Raw genomic sequence first — 19,572 nt, 5'->3', positions numbered from 1 at the left:
TTTCGTAAATTGTGGCATTTTGGTGACTGCTCTCCGCTCTGCTCCTCTCTGATTTGCTCCTCCCTGCTCCTCTCCGCTCTGCTCCTCTCTGATTTGCTCCTCTCTGCTCTGCTCCTCTCTGCTCTTCTCCTCTCTGCTCTGCTCCTCTCTGCTCTGCACCTCTCTGCTCTGCTCCTCTCTGCTTTCTCTGCTCTGTTCCTCTGCTCTGCTCCTCTCTGCTCTGCTCCTCTCTGATTTGCTCCTCTCTGCTCTTCTCTGCTCTGTTTCTCTGCTCCTCTCTGATTTGCTCCTCTCTGCTCTGCTCCTCTCTGCTCTGCTCCTCTCTGCTCTGCGCCTCTCTGCTGTGCTCCTCTCTGCTCTGCTCTTCTCTGCTCTGTTCCTCTGCTCTGTTCCTCTCTGCTCTGCTCCTCTCTGCTCTGCTCCTCTCTGCTCTGCTCTTCTCTGCTCTGTTCCTCTGCTCTGTTCCTCTCTGCTCTGCTCCTCTCTGCTTTTCTCTGCTCTGTTCCTCTGCTCTGCTCCTCTCTGCTCTGCTCCTCTGCTCTGCTCCTCTCTGCTCCTCTCTGATTTGCTCCTCTCTGCTCTGCTCCTCTCTGCTCTGCTCCTCTCTGCTCTGCTCCTCTCTGCTCTGCGCCTCTCTGCTCTGCTCCTCTCTGCTCTGCTCCTCTCTGCTCTGCGCCTCTCTGCTCTGCTCCTCTCTGCTCTGCTCCTCTCTGCTCTGCTCCTCTCTGCTCTGCTCCTCTCTGATTTGCTCCTCTCTGATTTGCTCCTCTCTGCTCTGCTCCTCTCTGCTCTGCGCCTCTCTGCTCTGCTCCTCTCTGCTCTGCTCCTCTCTGCTCTTCTCTGCTCTGTTCCTCTGCTCTGTTCCTCTCTGCTCTGGTCCTCTCTGCTCTGCTCTTCTCTTCTCTGTTCCTCTCTGCTCTGCGCCTCTCTGCTCTGCATGCATGAATAATAAAATGGCCAGGTGGTGGAGGGGTTGGAGGGGGTCAGGAGGCGTGCGCCAGCCGCCAAACAAGAGAAAGGTCATGCTTGTTTGTGCAGTGTCCTTCAACAGATGTGAACCGCCTCTGACAGAGACTAGCAAATTCCGGTTAAAACGCTCAGAAAAAATTAGTTGATGGGTCAATTACAGTAAAGGTCACTAGAAGGCAAAGAGGAGAGAAAGGAGAGCGGCGAGAGAGGAGAGGCGAGAAGTTACGATAATAAATCAACAATGTTTGGAGAGAAGTGGAGGTCAAATTCTTTTAGCTCCGATGCCAGTAATATCGGCTACCGCTTTTATGACTTATCCGAGCTTCCTCACACTAGAGGCTGTTCTAAGGACGTTTGGCAACTCAGACAGACATCACCGCCGTCCAAACGCCAGCTCTAACCCATGCTTTATTCTGAACAAAAATAGAAAATAATAAAAAAAGAAAGAATGAGAATTTTCCCGAAGCAAAGATCCATTCCAAAACCAGAGAGAATTTACAAAACCGGCGCAGTGCTCCTGAGATTTCCCTAAAGGTTACAATCATCAGTTATTAAGTCGAAATGTCTTGTCAGAAGCCGGCTCAGTTTTCTCCCCCAGCAAATCTCCTATAATAACATATTCATGGTAACACCTACACGGGTGTGTATGTTAAGGCACAAGGCAAATTGATTGAGGGACTGGGCCTGCCAAATGAACTGGGCCGGCCATGTATCAGAAACAATATTATTCTGCTGCTGTGTGCGGCTAACCTTGATCTGTGTTGCACAAACAACCCTGAAGAGAAATGATCCTGGCCTTTCCTCTCCGCTCCCTCTTCTGGTGCAATAACCTAGCATATGCCCCCTCCCTCCTAACCCCTCCTTCCCTGCCATATTACACAGTGCATTGACAAACCTGGCTCCTTTGTGTGTGCGTGCGTGCGTGCGTGCGTGCGTGCGTGGGTGCGTGTGTGTGTGTGTGTGTGTGACATCTGTAAACCAAGCTCTTCAGCCAGCTGTGTGTCTGGCACGCTGGGAGCTGTGGAAGCTCCGGGTCAGGCTCATCTAATGTAGCCTATTCAGAAATAACACTGATTCATGGGCAGAGGGAGATGGTCAGCCGTCTCCATTAGCTACCGGCGATGCACAGCAACAAAAAGAATGGGATCAATACGCCGCTCTTTTCAGAATGTAGTGCAAATAAAATGTGGTGAGTTAGTGATTCAATTCAGACTGGCACTATCTGTCTGTCGATAGGATGGAAGGACAGGACATGCAGCGGAGAGAGAGAGCATTGTTCTACAGAGGTAGACAGAGGTAGGGTAGACGTCACCTTGGTGTGTGTAGTCATTAAAATATCCAAAGGGAAACGTTGGTGGTGCAATCCTCCTGGCAGCATTGTGTAATCATCTTTGATTGAATGCAAAGTGTGGGCTATAGGTCTTAGTTGTGTTAGTAGGAGATCTAGCAGGATGCTGTAACCCAAATAATTCTGCCGTATACATTTTCTCATTAAAATGCATGTGTCTTTTCAAAGGCAGACAACAATGATGCCATCTGGTGTGTGTGTGTGTGTGTGTGTGTGTGTGTGTGTGTGTGTGTGTGTGTGTGTGTGTGTGTGTGTGTGTGTGTGTGTGTGTGTGTGTGTGTGTGTGTGTGTGTGTGTGTGTGTGTGTGTGTGTGTGTGTGTGTGTGTGCAGAGCAAACATTGTGCATTGACTGAACATTTCTGCAATTTACTTTAATGTTTGCGGTCATTCCTACTCCAGCATACCCTTTTAAAATATACAGAGCTGTATCTCCTTTAAGTGCACTGTACAAATACCCAATTTCAAAGGCAAATTCGGTTACATTTGGATTCAGTATAGCTGCATGTACTAGGCGCAAAGCTACATTTATCAAAGTTAAATGTTTACTTTTTGAATATTTGTGACCAGACGACAGTGACAAGAGTGCCTCATTTCCCTACCAGTCTAATATTGTGTGTAGCCTGAGCACAGTAAAACGTGAAAAATTACCTTAATCCTGTCATTAACGTTGACATTGTACCTCACATAATATTTGAATTTACAGTTTCACCTTAAAGGAATACTTCTGGATTTTGGCAATGAGGCCCTTTATCTACATCCCCAGAGTCAGATGAACTGCTAGCAGATACCAATAGAATTCCCGTCATTGCGCTAATGCTAGTTAGCATTGGCTCGCAAAACCACCTCTAACTTCCTTCATACTGGACACAGAGACATAAAAATGGAATCCACAAGTTCATCTGACTCTGGGGAAGTATCCAAAATCCCAAAGTATCCTTTTAATGTCACGGTATTTTAATGCTCAGACAAATAGAGATATCATCACTGTACAGTTGATAAGGTGAGTGGACCATTGATGGAAACTGTTGGTACTGAACTAGACTGAACTGAACTAAATTGTGGGTAGCTGGACCATGGTGGAGAAGGAGCTTACCTTTGACGGAGGTGTTGGGTGGTGGGCCTTCTATGCGCAGGTTCCATGGCGGGTCCCCCTGGTTGGCGAAGTCCCTCATCTTCAGGTAGCTGATGGTGAGGCGGATGATGGAAGCCTTGTCCAGCTGGCTGGTGATGGCCCCGGGCAGGGGCAGCATCTTGGCCAGCTCATAGAACTCAAAGTTCTCCTTCCCCCGCCGCGAGCGAGCCGCATCCCGGGACTTCTCCTTCCTCAGAGCCTGCAACCTGGTGGGGACAGGAGAAGAGACAGGAGTTAGGACCAGGGTTGTGCTCAGTAGGGACAACACTTTTTGCAACACTCTGAAACTAGGTGGGAGACGAGCAGAAAGTTAGGGCCTTGGTTTCGACCAGGAAGAACAGAAAAGCCATACCATCATTTGACGCCATAAGCAAGTTAGCAAGCAAGCAAGACCAGGGTCAGGTTAAGTAAGGAGAAAACATTTTGAAACGGGGAGGGACTACCTGTACTTGTCCAATTAGAACACATGTTGTTCTCCATTGCAAAATGTTTTGCTACGGTGCGACCTGTTGAACATGACCCCAGTCCATCTGTCAGCTCAGACACATGACTGTTGTCATACTGTGGACTAAGTCTAAGTCGGTGTCCCAAATGGCACCCTAAAAAATAAATCAAGGGAAAAGGGGGGCATTTGGGAGCTAGGCTAGGTTACAGGGCTATAGGACCAACTACACCAAGTCAGTCAGTCTTGGCCGTTAGTGACTTGCTCTACTCCAGTGGGAACGCTCAGCACAATTGATTCAGTCATTGGAATTTAGAAGTGGGTCGAAGTTCTGATTAGCTTTGGCCTTGGGTCTCACGAGACAGCCTGCTGAATGACTTTCAGATTGCTGCCTTTTTTTAACGTAAGACACTGCAATAGGCCCAGATAGATCTCTCTCTTTCTCTCTGCAGCTGAAATAGTTTCACAAAATGAGATCATATTCAAAAAGGCCAAATATTGCACTGACCTCACTTTACACTGTCTGAGAGCTCAGTGTGATATTTCTCCTCTGTATTTCTACTTCAATTGATTTATTCATGTCAGCTGCCTGAACTGGTAAGAGTAACAAATATACTGCAGGTGCACATTTCTCAGATGTGTCAGAATAGATGTGTTTAAAATAGTTATAATTCACTTTTTTTTACAGTATAATACAATCCATTTTACGATATTGTACTGTGTGTCATTACACAGTATTTGCTTTGATACTGTATTTATATTACAGTGGAGTGTACTGTAATATTAAATACATAATTTTACTTGCCACCAAGCTGTCTGTAAATTACTGTCAAATTCATGCTAACCCCTTTACAGTGTACTCTATTCAGGTATATGCTTTCAAGCCCTTTATACAGCGGCAGTAGATCACATGACCTATTGAAGGACGCATGGTTGGTTATAGTCTATTGGCTTGTATCGTTCCAGTCAAACACTTCTGTCCCCTTCAGTCATTGTGTTATTTATTTTATATCGAAGAACTGGAAGCAGTTCCATACTTCCATAACACAACTCCCAACTTTCTATGGCGTTCATCATCCCAAGCCATTTTGAATTAAGTTGCCAATAAATCACACAGGAATCTCTGGGTTCCCCACTGGCCGACACCTAGATTAATTTCTTTACCACCACAAATGCAAAATCTGTTAGAACAGACTTGAAAGATGAGGGAAGAGAGGGTTTCTGCCCTGAAGATGAAAAATGACTGTTGGTGAAGAAAATAATTTCACATTATTTTGTCGTTTAGTTATCAGTGATTCAAGACAAAAACCAACAACATTAAGCAAACGTGAATAAAAAAACAGCAAGCCAAGGCCCACCCACGCTCTGACAGTGGGTTACTACTGTATATAGACAGAGTACATAGATTCAAAAGAGGTTTGAGAAATCAATTAATGAATTTAGACATTCACAATGTCTGCAGGACTCAAATGAGAATTCACCAAGCACCACTTCCCACAACCTTCATTCAGCCAAATACTGTCTTGTGGCTTACTAATACCATGCTCATAGTTGTCAAGATCAATTTATGTTAGCTTTTGTGTGCATCAGGAGTGTAATAGGATAATTTCATTGCCAGATACAGATGCACCCTCTGCCTTTACATCTAAGTAGCAGATTGCTGTTCTTGATCATCTCGACCGCCCCTGCAAGAAGAAAAACACCATTTGATGGTCTGCTGCTCAGACAATATATAAAGCTAGTTGTAATGGTTGTTTGGAGGCAAAGTGCAACAGAGCAGCAGAATTTCATTTGTTCCGCAAACTTGGAAAGCATTATGTCGGCCTGCCAAATATTTCTTGATGCGCCGGGGTTGTGTGACCTTCATACAGCAGACATATTTATCATGTTCTACCAGAGTAAATGTAACACTTTTTTTTTTATATAAACATGAAATTAAATCATGTCGTAGTTCAACGAGAACAACCCACTAGCTTTTTAAGTTCCTTTTACAAGACAGGGATGAGGTCACTAACTTCTGGCTGGATTTGGTTCTGGTTCTGAGGTCACGACCCCGTCTATGTTCCACATCACATACTGTACTCCGGACGTGGCAACTTTATTGTGATTACCGTAAACAAAATATAATAACAATAAATAAAAAAAATCTGCAATGACCCGTCCTTTCTCAGGTAATCGCTTTCTTGAGTTGGTGACCAGCACCCTACATACGACAAGAATATAAATCACTTAATAATTATGAACTATTATATAGATCTTTATTTTTTTTATGTATTCTGCAACATGCAGATGACCTCATAGTCTGTATTCTACACCACATTCTCCACATACTGAACTACTCCATGAACATCGTTCTCACATTGCAATCACAGAGCGGTCCCCATGCTGGTCCCACTAGGGTGTCAGATGCCCATGCTTAAAAAGAGACCGGTGGTAGGGAGCACAAGCAGAACCGCTTCACAATCTGTCATTCCCATTGAGTCCCAGACAAGCCCCGTTATCATTGTGTAGAGAGAGCCATCTCCATCACCTACAGTCACCATCCACAACGGTGGCACAACCCCACCACATTCTTTTGCACCATTTTCAAATGACTCTCTGTATATTCTGAATCATACAAACCCACACCCATACACACATCTCAATGACATCACGGAGAGAGAGAAAAAAACATACTGGTTGGTAAGTGTTTACTTGAAAATAGAATGCTTATGGCCCACACGGTGAAATGCCAGTGGGGAAATCAACCAATGTGAGGGGTGTCTGATAGGGATCTGTGTGTAGGAACAGAGAGCCGCATTGTGTTCACACTTCCTGCTTTCCCTCGTCTACAAGAGAACTCCAGAGTACAGTTAGTATTGTAAAAACGGAAAAGACTTGTGAGAAGTCGAGATTAGAGATATGAAATGTACACAGAACAGGACATTTCTTTACTCACAGTAACAGGGTTCCAAAACAGAGAGGGAGTCAGCATCCATTTTAAGTCGATTAGCTTTGACTTATATACTGACGGGGTAACTTACAGTGCAATAACAACATTATTATAATAATACAAACCAGACTACACGTACTGCTAATAAAGCATGTGCCGTTTTTAATGAACTAGAAGATGGCAACTTACGGTAACTAATGTCTTTCTCAAGAAAACTCATAAGATATCTATAGACGTGGTTGTGCAGCAAACAACAATAAAACAGCCACAGGGTCATTGGCCAATTAAATGAATGGACATCTTGAATGGAGGTGACACTCCTTGGTGAGCCTGCTGTCCAAGATATCACTCTGTGTAGCCAATCAGCGAACCACCCACCATTCAACTTTTGAAGGCAAGGAGAATACATCAAGCGGCCGAAACTTGTGTGCAAATGATCATTTAGGATTGAAGTAATTGGTTTCATCAGTGTTGAAAAGGCAGCCAGAGCAAAATGCCACTTTAGATTAGGGCCCTCCTCCTGAAGAAATGGATGACGCCACTGATCGGGGGACTAAATGCCAAAACTAATCAATTGCTTTTGTGACTCTGGCTCTCCATGCAGCAGTAAAAAGAGAGGGTGCACTAGGTTCTCTTTCTCATTATAGAAAATGCTATCTCCTTAGTAACATAATTTAACTTCTCATCAACTTGGTCACACTGTGTCATCAAACCTGTCCAAACCCCCGGCAGACAATGAGGGGTTATGAAAAACAACCATGTTCGGGGTTAGGCCCCATTTATAAATACCACCAAGACTGGACAACACCAGGGCCCATATTCACTAAACATATCAGAGTAGGAGTGCTGATCTAGAATCAGCTTATCCTTTTAGATCATAATGAATATGATTATATGGGCAGGGGAGACCTGATCCTAGATCAGGACTTCCACTCTGATGGTTTTTGAAGACCCCCAAGGACATGCATGCATTTGTACTGTAGCATTGTACACTACACTAACATGTTCACAACATTTATTCACTATTTAAAGGAGATGGTCAAACACAAATCCGAAGCAGATGTACAATATCACAGGTGTTCATCAACACGTACAGTACTAGAAGTAGAAACACATTCATACAAAGTTCATAAGATTCAATGATGCTGTGACATCTATCTTTTCACACCACCATTCTTTTAAAGGAAAACTCCACCCAAAAACTCACTTTTGGTATTTGTTTCATTAGTCCACTGTTGATATAGTCCCAAAATGTTTTGCATGTCAGCAATCAAGTTTTCAAGATAAACTCAGCAAAAAAAGAAACGTCCCTTTTTCAGGACCCTGTCTTTCAAAGATAATTCGTAAAAATCCAAATAACTTCACAGATCGTCATTGTAAAGGCTTTAAACACTGTTTCCCATGCTTGTTCAATGAACCGTAAACAATTAATGAACACGCACCTGTGGAACGGTAGTTAAGACACTAACAGCTTACAGACGGTAGGCAATTAAGGTCAGTTATGAAAACTTAGGACACTAAAGAGGCCTTTCTACTGACTCTGAAAAACACCTAAAGAAAGATGCCCAGGGTCCCTGCTCATCTGTGTGAACGTGCCTTAGGCATGCTACAAGGACGCATGAGAACTGCAGATGTGGCCAGGGCAATAAATTGCAATGTCCGTACTGTTAAACGCCTAAGACAGCGCTACAGGGAGACCGAACGGACAGCTGATCGTCCTGGCAGTGGCAGAACAACACCTGCACAGGATCGGTACATCCGAACATCACACCTGCGGAACAGGTACAGGATGGCAACAACAACTGCCCGAGTTACACCAGGAATGCACAATCCCTCCATCAGTGCTCAGACTGTCCACAATAGGCTGAGAGAGGCTAGACTGAGGGCTTGTAGGCCTGTTGTAAGGCAGGTCCTCACCGGACATCACCGGCAACAATGCCGCCTATGCACAAACCCACCGTCTGCTGGACCAGACTGGCAAAAAGTGCTCTTCACTGACGAGTCGCGATTTTGTCTCACTAGGGGTGATGGTCGGATTTGCGTTTATCGTCGAAGGAATGAGCGTTACACCGAGGCCTGTACTCTGGAGCGAGATCGATTTGGAGGTGGAGGGTCCGTCATGGTCTGGGGCGGTGTGTCACAGCATCATCGGACTGAGCTTGTCGTCATTGCAGGCAATCTCAACGCTGTGCGTTACAGGGAAGACATCCTCCTCCCTCATTGGTACACTTCCTGCAGGCTCATCCTGACATGACCCTCCAGCATGACAATGCCACCAGCCATACTGCTCGTTCTGTACTTGATTTCCTGCAAGACAGGAATGTCAGTGTTGGCCATGGCCAGCGAAGAGCCCGGATCTCAATCCCATTGAGCACGTCTGGGACCTGTTGGATTGGAGGGTGAGGGCTAGGGCCATTCCCCCCAGAAACGTCCGGGAACTTGCAGGTGCCTTGGTGGAAGAGTGGGGTAACATCTCACAGCAAGAACTGGCAAATATGGTGCAGTCCATGAGGAGGAGATGCTCTGCAGTACGTAATGCTGCTGGTGGCTACACCAGATACTGACTGTTACTTTTGAACCCCCTTTTGTTCAGGGACACGTTATTCCATTTCTGTTAGTCACATGTCTGTGGAACTTGTTCAGTTTATGTCTCAGTTGTTGAATCTTATGTTCATACAAATATTTACACATGTTAAGTTTGCTGAAAATAAACGCAGTTGACAGTGAGAGGACGTTTCTTTTTTTGCTGAGTTTATATAACTTTCAAAAATACAGCTGGTATGATACATTTTGCTTCATATGGTGTTGAGTTTTCCATCATATGAGTTTTCCATTATATATTACATTATATCAGCTATATTTCTGTATTTTGAAAGTTATATATCTTGAAAACTTGATTGCTGACATGCAAAACATGTTGGGACTATATCAACAATGGACTAATGAAACAAATACCAATACACCAAATACCGTTTTTGGGTGGAATTTTCCTTTAACTCCATTAAACAGTGTTCTCTATCTCTTTGGTTAACGCTAACTGTTCATCGTTGTATTGGAAGGTTGTTTCTCCCTTTTAATACCATTTAAGGTCTGTCTGCACGTCAGACTATCCCATCAGTCTGTGAAGGGGATGGCCTATTGCCACGGATGTCCATTGTCCTTATTAAGGTTGCCATTACGCTCTGTGTCTCAGGTGACATTGACGTCCTCAGAGCTGTCTGTCTGTGTGTGTGTGTGTCTGTGATCTGTGTGTGCAAGTATGGTGCCTGTTTCATAGCTAAATGCACAGAATAAGTAACTGTATCAGGTGCATGATAATGAAGCACTTGAATTTCAAACAGCAGCATTTATTTCAAATATAATTCAATTACAATTCTGAATGTTATTGAACAGGCCTCTGTCACAGTGGGTCTAGTAAGGTTGTTGCTGGACCAACACAGTACCACACTAACAACCGTTGTAGCACCAAGGCTGTAGAAGCTCATCTCGTACATTGAACCAACTGCATCTATTATTGTTAGGCTTTGTGACCAACACTCATAAATTAGTACCCGGAAATTCAATGAAAGAACAAATAAAAACCTGCTGATTGAGTAAATTGGAATACTTAAGAGGCAATTAAAAAAGAAAAAGAATAAAAGGTGGACAAAAAAATACATTAATCTGCACTCGTTTTCATTTTGCTGCTTTGGTTCTTTCTCTTGTTGTTGTTGCTGCTGCTGTTGTTGTTTTTCTACCTCTCGCTGTGGTATTGATACCATTAAATGAAATACCTGCTGTAACACAAAGGAGGGAACATAAAGATGAGGAGAGAGACAGAGAGAGAGGCTTATGAAGAGAGAAGAGAGAGAGGCAGGCCAAGGCATTAATCAGCCATCTTGCTACATATTGATTCAACTACAATGATGCGGTCATTTGGAGAAATAATAGCCAGCAAATTATGCAGGATGAAACCCTGCTGTTAATGAATGAGAATAATCCCCCTTTGTAGTGAAAAACCCACCACCCACAGCTCGGAGGCTAGGAAATCTGCTAGGTGGAGGAGTGGGCCTGCCAGGCTGCTGTGATTACCAGCGGTAGGGGAAACACTGAGAGGAGAGCTACCATTGTCCTCCTTTGCGCTCAGAAGGTCAGTGTGTGTGTGTGCGTGTGCTCAGAGGGTCAGGGTCTGTATGGCTCTTCTCAGGGTGGTCATCCGGACGCCTGGCTGCTCCAACAGGCTCACAGCAGCAAGACTGAGGCTTATTCCACTGTTTCTTGTAGGATGATGCAGAATGGACATGAATATAGACACGGGAGGAGACAGTATTTATGGAGGAAACAAGGCCTCATACAGAGACAGATTGCTTATCCTTATCCTTTAATTCACATTCTATCATTAGGGATGGGCCAGAGTGGACACGTACTATAGACCACAGGAGGCTGCTGAAGGGAGGCTCATAGTAATGGCTGGAACGGAGTGAATGGCGTGGTATCAAACACGTGGAAACTATTTCCACTCTTTTTTTTCTAACTCTGCATTGTTGGGAATGGGCTCGCAGGTAAGAATTTCACGGTAGAGTCTACACCTGTTGTATTCGGCGCATGTGACCAATACCACTTGACCAATAACACCATTCCATTTATTCCGTTCCAGCCATTACTATGAGCCTGTCCTCCCCAACTAAGGTGCCACCAGCCACCTGGGGTACACACAAACGGATATACGTGCAAACACGCAGTCGTGCACACGTTTGCATGGGAGGAGAAGATGAGATTCCAACTTGCTTCCTACAACCAAACATGCACCACAATAAATCCTTTTTGACCATTCCATTTTTTGCTCTTTGATTCAAAGCCAAAATAACATAACCTTTTCTTTCAGGCTATGTAAAGCTACTCTGATTCTAAATCAACCGTGGCTATGCAGCAGGGTGTAAAGTCTTAATAGTTCCAGCACACCACTTCCATGAGCCTGCATATCTTCATTACAGTGGGAATCGTCTTACTGTTGGATTAAACTTACTGCATACGACTAAACACACACAGCCACATCATGACATACACAACTAGCAACAAGCTGTTTGGACAAGGGATTGGTTTCATTTCAAGTCAAAAATCAATCCCCCAACAAAGGAAAAGAGACAGAAAACCGAGTGCATAAAAGCAGTAAATCAGATTCACTCAAGGAATTAAGTATAAACGTATAAATTAATTTATGCAGAGCGACTCAATTGTTATGACCGTGGTATAAACACACACATTAAGTTATTAAACCACACTGACAACAAAAGCAAAACATCTCAGTAACAGACGTAACAGGTGGTACTGTTTTAACACAGAACAGTTTAAACTCCCTCAGGGGTTTAGTGTGTGAATATCAACCTTTTAAGTCAATAGTGTAATCTCTCATCGGGTGTGGTTGTATAATGTGCAGGTGTGTGTTTGTGTGAGCGTGCGTGCGAGCGTGCGTGTGTGTGCTTATGGTGTAGAGCTGTCCTGTGTTCTGCCTGCTTGAGACCCGCAGGTTGTAGACAGAGAGGGCAGACTGAGAAGACAGTTGTCAATGGCCAAGGTCACCAGGCTGCCTGTACAGACTGGAGCTAGTGGCTGCATCTCAAATGGCACCCTATTCCCTATACAGTGCACTACTTTTGACCAGAGCTCTATGGATCCTGGTCAAAAGTAGTGCACTATATAGGGAATAGGGTGCCATTTGGGAAGGATAGAGACCATATTTCCCAGTGCGCTCCAATCTCCCCCACCACAGAGTTGTCCTGTATGTACCCATGAACAAGGAGAGGGAGGGTGGCAGCTTCAATGTACACAACACACACACACACAAGCATAGACATAGGCACAGGCACAGACACACACACACACCAAATATGAAATGCTAGTGGAGCGTGTCCATAAAATAAAAAGGAATTGCGTCCGGGGACTGAAACCAGAATCAGATATTACCTGCTGTCTTGATTAATAGTCTCTCTCCTGTATGCTTTTAATTTAAAGCCCCCCAGCACTCTCTCTCTCTCTCTCTTCTCTGTGGAAAAATGAGTGTGTCCCAAATGGCACCCTATTCCCTAGAGGCCCTGTGCAAAAAGTAGTGCACTATGTGGGGATTAGGGTGCCATTTGGAACGTAGACAATAACTTCTCTATTTTTACGATGGACTCATCCAAACCTGGATGTGGAACTGGGGGGCCCAGCAATACGTTTTAGTTTCAATTTGCATTGCAATGTTTTTAAATTCATATCTGACTTTAATTTGCTGCGGATATGGTTGTTTGCATTTACCTCAAGCATGGAAAACTGGTACTGGTCTGCAGTACAGGGAAACTGATTGTTACATACTGTATGAAATAGGAATAAACAAATGTTACTTCTGCTAATCAGAGGCATATGTGGCTTGCAGCCTTGCACACCGGAACCAGACATGTCTATAATGACTAGTAGCAGATGTGTGGTGAGAGCCACTGTAATGGTGGTGGTGAGGGGCAGGGATGATGAAATCTTGATAGCCACAATGCTTGATGGCCAAAACTCGGAAAGCCCTGAGGTTAGAGAGGTGAGCCAGTGACCGAAGGGTTGCCAGTTTGAATCCCAGGACTTATGGGGAAAAACAGTGGGGAGTGAGGAGAGTTGCTGGTATCAGGTTGTCTTCTGGTTCTTGGTTGTCTGCAGTGATGTGGTGTCTTCTGTTTGCCCAACTGGTTAGTCTGCAGTGATGTGGTGTCTTCTGTTTGCCCAACTGGTTAGTCTGCAGTGATGTGGTGTCTTCTGTTTGCCCAACTGGTTAGTCTGCAGTGATGTGGTGTCTTCTGTTTGCCCAACTGGTTAGTCTGCAGTGATGTGGTGTCTTCTGTTTGCCCAACTGGTTAGTCTGCAGTGATGTGGTGTCTTCTGTTTGCCCAACTGGTTAGTCTGCAGTGATGTGGTGTCTTCTGTTTGCCCAACTGGTTAGTCTGCAGTGATGTGGTGTCTTCTGTTTGCCCAACTGGTTAGTCTGCAGTGATGTGGTGTCTTCTGTTTGCCCAACTGGTTAGTCTGCAGTGATGTGGTGTCTTCTGTTTGCCCAACTGGTTAGTCTGCAGTGATGTGGTGTCTTCTGTTTGCCCAACTGGTTAGTCTGCAGTGATCTGGTGTCTTCTGTTTGCCCAACTGGTTAGTCTGCAGTGATGTGGTGTCTTCTGTTTGCCCAACTGGTTAGTCTGCAGTGATCTGGCATCAAGCGGCTTAGTACAGAGTGACTGCGGCTCCGCCCGCTCAGTGGATCCATCGCCACAGCGGGCGAGGCAAATCCCGTTAGCTGTGAATAAAGCCATTCGGGCCAGCTACAGGTAAGCCTGACGCAATGCGATTACATGGCAAGTGCAGTGGCTGAAAGCCCCAGCGCCAACACAATACCCTGTCAGCCTTCTTCATTTCTGCCATACCATTCCATTAATGGAAATCCTGTTAAAAGGTGTGACACACCAATTTTGAAATCCTAAATGGCAACCTAGTTCCTTTTATAGTGTACTAATTTAGACCAGAGCCTTAAAGGCCATGCTCAGAAGTAGTGCACCATATAGGCAATAGGGTGCCATTTGGGATGCAGACACACTGTACGAGAGAAAGAAAGAGAGGATTGTGGGAGATTTAAAGGATTCTGGGTAATGTTGAGTTAATTCACCATATCAACATCAAGTTATGATCAATGGTAAAATGATTTGGATGTAGCTATATAACAGCTACCGTATGTCTGGCTGACAGACAGTTCCTTGATCACAAATACAAAGCTAAGCTAAGCAATGTCTCCTAATAACAACAAGTAGACAGTTCTTAAATCCTCTTTGTGGGAACAGGAGGGAGGGAGCAGAGCAGAGGTAGAGGAGAGTAGAGGTTTTTCCACTGTTCAGCAGGCCAGGGTTAGTCTAGTTGACTATTTTGAGCATGATGGATCATTCTCTTATTTAGCAGGGTCATCCTTTCATCTCTATCTCTAAGACTGCATCTCACTCCCGAGTGGCACAGCATCGCAGTGTTGAGGTGTCACTACAGCCTGGGGTTCGATCCCAGGCTGTGTTACAGCCGGGCCGTGACCGGGAGTCCTATAGGGCGGTGCACAATTGGCCCAGCATCGTCCGGGTTAGGGGAGGGTTTGGCCGGGGGCTTTCCATGGCTCATCGCGCTCTAGTGACTCCTTGTGGCAGGCCGGGCACCTACAAGCTGACTTCAGTCGTTAATTGAACAGCGTTTCCTCCTACACATTGGTGAGGCTTGCTTCCGGGTTAAGCGAACAGGTGTTAAGAAGCAGCGTGGTTTGGCGGGTCATGTTTCGGAGGACGCATGGCGCAACCTTCGCCTCTCCCGAGCCCGTTAGGGAGTTGCAGCGATGAAACAAGATCGTAACTACCAATTGGACATCACGAAAAAGGGGGTAACATTTTTTTAAATAAAAGACTGCAGCATCTCAAATTGCACCCTATTCCCTATATAGTGCACTACTTTTGACCAAGGTCCATAGGGCCCTTTTCAAAAGCAGTGCACTATGTAGGGAATAGGGTGCCATTTGGACAGTACGCTAAGAGAGGGATATCCAAAGACAGAGAACAAGAGCTACTCAGCAACATTCAACACAATAACAACATACCTTGCATTACACCTGGAATGAAAACATTTACATTGGCTCAACCATTGGTTCAACTTACCCCAAGGCAAACATTTGGACTATATTAGCCCAAACAAGGATGCACTTTAATGCTAGGTTTAGGACCGCATATTGAAGCTTATAGAGACCCCAACTGATGTATAGAACAATCTTTGGTTTAGATACAAGCCTCGTGAAAACTCTAACACAATACATTTATTTGACTTGGTGGATTTTTTGGGACCGAACGTACCACTTTTTCCATGTGCTTTCTTCATTCACAGACTCCATGAAATGATGACCTCTTCCGAAATATTTAGCCACATTAATTCTGTCTATGGTTTCCTAGAAACAAGGGTGGCTCAACATAACCCTTTGGCTCAACTTAACCCACTCTCCCCTACTGCTCTCCGCATTTCTCATGGGGTCAATACTATATGGAAACAAACAAATACCCATACAAAACAAAAACACAATTCTATTTGTAATGTGTCTGTAACGAGGTCTTTTTGCTTCAGAATATGAATAACTAATAAGGAGATATAAGTCATAATAAAGCTTGGGAACTTATCTATAACAATTTTGCCTATCTCACAAATCCATGTGTTTATGAATAAAGAACGCCTCATATATTCTGCTGTCTGTCTGTGTCTGACGTCAATCTATACTCTCCAGTATCTCACCAGCCAACCAACCACATCAAAACCCTTCAAAGCTGCTCTCAACAGCCCGCCACATAGATTCCCCCACTTCCCTTCCCAAAATGGTTTATTGAGTCTCCCAGCCAGCCAGCCAAGGTGGTGCGAGGGGAGCCAGGTAGCTATAAAGAGACAGATAAGAGATGCGTTGGAGAGAGAGAGAGAGAGAGAGAGAGAGAGAGAGAGAGAGAGAGAGAGAGAGAGAGAGAGAGAGAGAGAGAGAGAGAGAGAGAGAGAGAGAAAGTGAATCAGAGAGAGAGAGAGAGCGCGGGAGAGGGAGGGAGAGAGATAGAGGCTCAGAAGGGGGCGACGGCTCCTTGACGAGCGCTCATCATCTCCTCTACCTTCCCCTGAACCTGATCTGTCCCAGTAATCGCTCGCTTCAATCAGAAGAAGAAAAAAAATCTATAGTTCAATGGTAATTTTCTCTCCTCTCCTCCACTCCTCAATCCGCCCCTGTCTGTCTGTGTCTGGGCCAGGCACCTGCTGAAGCCTCTGAGGTGGAACGGCTCAATATTAGCTCTGAAATTAGCAGCAGTCCCTTGTTAAAGACTTGGCACACTGTGAGCAGGGATAGACACTGTTAATGGCATAAAAGCCCTCATCACCTGGGAGCCACACAATTACTTGAGCCAGCCTCTCTCTTTTCTCTCTTCCCCCTCTCTCTCTCTGTCCCGGCCCTGTATCCTTGAGACAGCTTACTCCTCTCCTCACTGGCCACCAACCAAAACGGAGGAGACAGAGAGCGAGATCTCTCCCGTGACAGATCCCTGCGCCTCTCTAAACCCCATTTAAAGGAAAAGCAGCATTCAATTGAACCGCTAAATCGCTGTTAATGAATTTTGGGGGTCTTTTTGTGGTGAAAATCGGGTCTGATAACATTATTGTGATTTAAAGGTGTAGTAGGGGTAAACTCACTCACAAACAGTAAATATCTTTAGAAAACTAAATCAAAGAGTGCATTTTTAATAATGATACTTGACATAGTACATATACTCAGGTTATTACTTAGGCAAATGTAATCCATAACTCAGACAGCCTTTAATATGGCAGACTGAGTCCCCGCGCTGCTGAAGTTCAATATAATATTTATGATGCTACTTTACTTATTAAGGAGACTAAATATAAGAGAGGAATAAAAAGGAAGTAGCCTTGTAGCTATGACAGTAGCATATTTTTAATACAGTACGTACAATAGTGTAAGTATCCTCTCACTATCACAATGTCCCCTTCTCTCTGCAGTATCCTCAACATGGGCTGTGAACTTTATTAGCCTTAGGATCTCTCCACAGTCCAAACTGCTTTCCTGTACGGCTACTTCTCCAACATCTAAAACTAAGGCTGTACATGTCATTGGCTACAAGGCTACACTTCCTGTATCTCTAGGCCAAGTCTGTACAAGCTGATATTACATTACATCTCCACGCTGTACACTACAGGCCAGGGGTGAACCCAGAGTCACATGTGAGGCCCCCCCGCCACTCTGCAATCATCGCCCTGACAACAAACAGCATGGTGATCATATCAGGGCCACCCTGCACTGAGACCTACTGTAGGGTTGGGATGGTGGGGTGGGAACCAAGAGCAGCATCGCTAGCCTTCCTCACAAACTACACTTGACAAAAATATAAACACAACATGTAAAGTGTTGGTCCCATGTTTCATGAGCTGAAATAAAAGAACCCAGAAATGTTCCATATGCACAAAAAGCTTATTTCTCTAAAATTTGCTACACACATTTGTTTACATCCCTGTTAGTGAGCATTTCTCCTTTGCCAAGAATCGTGTGGCATATCAAGAAGCTGATTAAAAAGCACGATCATTACACAGGTGCACCTTGTGCAGGGGACAATAAAAGGCCACTCTAAAATGTGCAGTTTTGTCACAACACAATGCCACAGATGTCTCCAGCCCAGGCTTCTTCACCTGCGGGATCGTCTGAGACCAGCCACCCGGACAGCTGATGAAACTGTGGGTTTGTACAACTGAAGAATTTCTGCACAACCTGTCAGAAACCGTCTCAGGGAAGCTCATCTGCGTGCGTTCTTGTCGTCCTCACAAGGGTCTTGACCTGACTGCAGTTCGGCGTCATAACCGACTTCAGTTGGAAAATGCTCACCTTTAATGGCCACTGCACACTGGAAAAGTGTGCTCTTCACGGTTTAATCCTGGTTTCAACTGTATCGGGCAGATGGCAGACAGCGTGTATGGCGTCATGTGGGCGAGCGGTTTGCTGATGTCAACGTTGTGAACAGAGTGCCCCATGGTGACGGTGGGGTTATGGTATGAGCAGGCACAAGCTACGGAGAACGAACATAATTACATTTTATCGAAGGCAATTTGAATGCACAGAGATACCGTGATGAGATCCTGAGGCCCATTGTCGTGCCATTCATCCGCCGCCATCACCTCATGTTTCAGCATGATAATGCACGGCCCCATGTCACAAGGATCTGTACACAATTCCTGGAAGCTGAAATGTCCCAGTTCTTCCATGGCCTGCATTCTCACCAGACATGTCACCCATTGAGCATGTTTGGGATGCTCTGGACCGACGTGTATGAGAGCGTGTTCCAGTTCCCGGACAATATCCTGCAACTTCGCACAGTCATTGAAGAGGAGTGGAACAACATTCCACAGGCCACAATCAACAGCCTGATCAACTCTATGCGAAGGAGATGTGTCACGCTGCATGAGGCAAATGGTGGTCACACCAGATACTAACTGGTTTTCAGATCCCCGCCCCTACCTTTTTTTAAAGGTGTCTGTGACCAACAGATGCATATCTGTATTCCCAGTCATGTGAAATCCATAGATTAGGGCCTGATACATGACTGATTTACTTATATGAACTGTAAACTGTAAATATGAACTGTAACTCAGTAACATCTTTGAAATTGTTGCATGTTGCATTTACATTTTTGTTCAGTATAAGTACCCACTTGGATCCTTAAAGTGGAGAGGCTGGTGCTACCCTGAGCCCTCCCAGCACTCAGCAGTCCTCCCTACCCCTCCTCTGGCTCCCTGCACATGGATGCTGGATGCCACAGCTGGAAGGGCAGCTCCGTGCCAGCCTAGTGGAGCCTAGCGGAGCGTGATCAAAGCAGGTTACAATAGACTCCTCACAGGGTCAGCTGCCGACAACCTGTACAAGATTTACACCTTCAATAATAAATGAACTAAACATTTTGAAGTAATTGGCTGTGCAGAGGCAGAGGAAGAGACCTCTCTCTCTATCCCTCTCTCCTCTCTATCTCCACCAGAGAGCTTGCTTGTACAAAGCAATAGCGTTTGAATAATTGATGCATGATGCAGTGGTGTGGTGGCTCTGTCGGGTTGCCTTGATTCGCTACAAGCTCTGAGTTCGACTGTGGTGGTGCTTCTGATGATAATCATTGTTTAGAAAAACAATAGGATTAGGCAGAAGAAAGAACATATA

General features: G+C 44.9%; 1 protein-coding gene across 7 annotated transcripts in view; it reads right to left on the bottom strand.

Moving 5' to 3' along the window:
* The window catches only part of LOC129811911 (neuronal PAS domain-containing protein 3-like), a 219,638-nt gene that overhangs the window by 101,263 nt on the left and 98,803 nt on the right, over positions 1-19,572 (bottom strand). For all 7 annotated transcript variants that reach the window (XM_055863664.1, XM_055863662.1, XM_055863661.1 and 4 more), the window contains one exon: positions 3,412-3,656. In XM_055863664.1, the coding sequence (XP_055719639.1) occupies positions 3,412-3,656 (245 nt within the window). The remainder of the gene's footprint in view (positions 1-3,411; positions 3,657-19,572) is intronic.

Source organism: Salvelinus fontinalis, chromosome 15 (assembly GCF_029448725.1).
Source record: "Salvelinus fontinalis isolate EN_2023a chromosome 15, ASM2944872v1, whole genome shotgun sequence".
Lineage (NCBI taxonomy): Eukaryota > Metazoa > Chordata > Actinopteri > Salmoniformes > Salmonidae > Salvelinus > Salvelinus fontinalis.
Note: the sequence above shows the minus strand (reverse complement) of the source record. Positions and strands in the feature narration are given on the sequence as shown.